The sequence below is a fragment of the Alligator sinensis genome, unplaced genomic scaffold, assembly GCF_000455745.1.
Source record: "Alligator sinensis unplaced genomic scaffold, ASM45574v1 scaffold1247_1, whole genome shotgun sequence".
In the NCBI taxonomy this organism is placed as follows: Eukaryota; Metazoa; Chordata; order Crocodylia; family Alligatoridae; genus Alligator; species Alligator sinensis.
Genome location: NW_005843570.1, coordinates 76,704 through 80,070, shown reverse-complemented (window position 1 = coordinate 80,070; position 3,367 = coordinate 76,704). Strand labels below are relative to the sequence as shown.

General features: G+C 38.1%; 1 protein-coding gene across 1 annotated transcript in view; it reads left to right on the top strand.

The window, feature by feature from the left end:
* Nucleotides 1–670: 670 nt before the first annotated feature.
* LOC102368499 (olfactory receptor 10A7-like) overlaps nt 671–3,367 on the top strand; it is a 36,278-nt gene continuing 33,581 nt past the window's right edge. Inside the window, 2 exon segments of the mRNA XM_014527497.2 lie at nt 671–709; nt 1,309–1,691. Coding sequence (XP_014382983.2) covers nt 671–709; nt 1,309–1,691 — 422 coding nt within the window.

Sequence of the window (3,367 nt, the reverse complement as noted above, 5' to 3'; positions counted from 1 at the left end):
GGACTCTGGGGAATAAGTCCCACTGTAAGGAGTGACCTAGAAACCACTACTCAGAGACGAAGCAAAAGAGAATGTTATGAGACAAATGCCCATCTGCGATGATAAGGAGGAGACAGTCCTAGATAAAGGGGGCTTGAAAACAAAAGCAGAAGCCAGGGTACTGGGTTAAAGAGCTCATTAAAATACTAAAAATCACGCCCCTAGGTCGGGAAAAGGTATGCTAATGAAACATACATGTATGTAAATGAGATACATGGCTAAAACACAGGTATAGAGACATGCTTAGTAAAGAACTCCTTGCGTCACTCCTTTATAACCAATCAGCAAATAAGGATGCTTATGGAGGTTCAAAAACTTCTGTATAAAAGATGCTTAGAAATAGTAATCTAGTGTGCTTGTTACGTGAAATTATTCCGCCCACCAGCCTTTAGAAAAAAACAACTGAAAATTGCCTTCTTGCTTCAGTCCTTTTATACAAGGCATGGTTGAGGTCAGCTGCACACTCAGAAACCTGTTTGGATTTACTTCAATCAGTTTAGTGACAGTGTGAACAGAGACAGACCTCTGAGTTATCTGTGCTTTTGGGGACTATAGATTAGTGGTTGGTGCAAAGAAGATCTGACAGATCAATTGGACATGAACAAAGAATCTTGGCAAGGGAAGTTTGAATATGACACAAGATGAGGAAATTTCCACAAAGACAGTTTCAGTAAGTTTCCTGCATTCAGTGAAGTGTCTTGTCTTAGTAAGATGCAGAGGAGATTTAAGAATATACAAGTTGGAAAATCTGGCTATACAAATCATATTGACTATAACATAAAATAGCATCTAAGCTAAGAGAGTGAATGAAGACATTTTCAGGGTTTTACTTTTAATTCAGATAAAGTTCTACAGCTGATTGAAGCAGGGGAGGAGGAGGGGACCTGCAGGGAATACAGACTTTTATGTAATACCTATAGTATATTTGATCTCACAAATTGAATTGGTATCTTCTGGCTGAAGGTTTTCTGGTAAAATTGATTGAACATGTAGATTTTTCAGCAAAAAAGCTATGCTTTATTTCTGGATAGGTACACATTTTCTTCAGTTTTTAAATTAAAAGTCAAAATGTTTTCATATTATGTGACATCTTTTTAGGGGAAATATATTCATTAAAAAAAATTTAGGGGGCAAAAATAAACTGAAAATATTCTGCATTCTTTCAGGAAACTTTGAAACTCTGGTCAGGAGAGATTATTGATGGGAATATTAAAGCCACTGAGCTTGTTACTTTCTTCCTTACCATTTTTCTTGTTCTATTATCCACAGGTTTTGCACAGTCTACCAATGAATATGTCCAACTGTAACACTGTAACCGAGTTCCTCCTCCTGGGGTTCTCTGACACTCGGGAGCTGCAGGTCTTACACTTTGTCATCTTTCTAGCAGCATACCTAGCAGCCCTGGTGGTGAACCTACTTGTTATCACTGTTGTAACAATGTACCACAACTTCCACAAACACATGAACTACTTCTTGGTAAATTTATCCATCCTTGACCTTGGATCCATCTCTGTTATCATCCCCAAGTCCATGGCCAATTCTCTCTTAAACACCAGGACAAAATCCTATTCTGGATGTGTGACCCAGGTCTTCTTCTTCTCACTCTTTTGTATAGCTGATCCTGCCTTCCTCAGCATCATGGCATATGACCGGTATGTTGCAATCTGCAAGCCACTGCATTATGAGACGATAATGAATAAGAGAGCTTGTATTCAAATGGCTGCTGGTGCAGTGCAGTGCTGGTCAGTGCTATTCTCTATTCTACACTGCATACTGGGGTCACGTTCAGCATACCCTTCTGCCATTCCAACACGATCAACCAGTTTTTCTGTGAAATCCCCCAGCTCCTCAAACTATCCTGCTCTGATGCATATTTCACAGAACTGGGGATTCTTGTATTTAGTACATGTTTAATATCAAGCTGCTTTGCTTTCATAATTGTATCATATGTTCAGATCTTGCCTACAGTGCTAAGAATACCCTCTAAAGAGAGTCGGAATAAAGCCTTCTCTACCTGCCTTCCTCACATCATTGTGGTCTCCTTGTTTGTGAGCACTGGGATCTTTGCCCACATGAAGCCCACTTCGGGTCCCCCCTCAGTAATGGATCTTTTTGTTACTGTTTTGTATTCTGTGGTTTCTCCATTGATGAATCCGATCATTTATAGCATAAGGAACAAGGAGCTGAAAGCTTCAGTGAGGAAACTGATCCATAGGAGGGTATTTGACAATAATAACAGATTCATCTCCATCTCATGACTGTAGTTCAGTTTCAGTTGTATTATTCTTAACTGCTATAATGAAGTACTGACAGTATTGTTTCTTTGAATACATAATGGGGAATTAGTTTATTGAAAATCAAATTTTATTGTGGTAAAAACATTATGTAATGACGCCAAAATTAAAGGATCTTTCATTTTTGTGTTTCACTCTCTGCATGTCCATTTTCAAGTGAAACATATAGCCCATCTTATTAAGGCACTGCCTGTAACAAATAAAATCTATATGCATAGCAGGTGTCTGGTGTTACTGTCTTTCTAGCTTGATGCATATTTCACAGAACTGGGGATTCTTGTATTTAGTACATGTTTAATATCAAGCTGCTTTGCTTTCATAATTGTATCATATGTTCAGATCTTGCCTACAGTGCTAAGAATACCCTCTAAAGAGAGTTGGAATAAAGCCTTCTCTACCTGCCTTCCTCACATCATTGTGGTCTCCATGTTTGTGAGCACTGGGATCTTTGCCTACATGAAGCCCACTTCAGGTTCCCCCTCAGTAATGGATCTTTTTGTTACTGTTTTGTATTCTGTGGTTCCTTCATTGATGAATCCGATCATTTATAGCATAAGGAACAAGAAGCTGAAAGCTTCAGTGAGGAAACTGATCCATAGGAGGGTATTTGACAGTAATAACAGATTCATCTCCATCTCATGACTGTAGTTCAGTTGTATTATTCTTAGCTGCTATAATGAAGTACTGACAGTATTGTTTCTTTGAAAACATAATGGGGAATTAGTTAATTGAAAATCAAATTTTAGTGTGGTAAAAACATTATGTAATGACACCAAAATTAAAGGATCCTTCATTTTTGTGTTCTCACTCCCTGCATGTCCATTTTCAAGTGACACATATAGCCCATCTTATTAAGGCACTGCCTGTAACAAATAAAATCTATATGCATAGCAGGTGTCTGGTGTTACTGTCTTTCTAGCTTGGAGGATAAAAAATCTTCTTGAGGGATGAGTCAATTCCTTTTTTTTTCCTTTCTAATTTCTTTTTCCCCATAGCATTTGGTTGATTTAGTGGATGATTTTGTATGAAGCCAG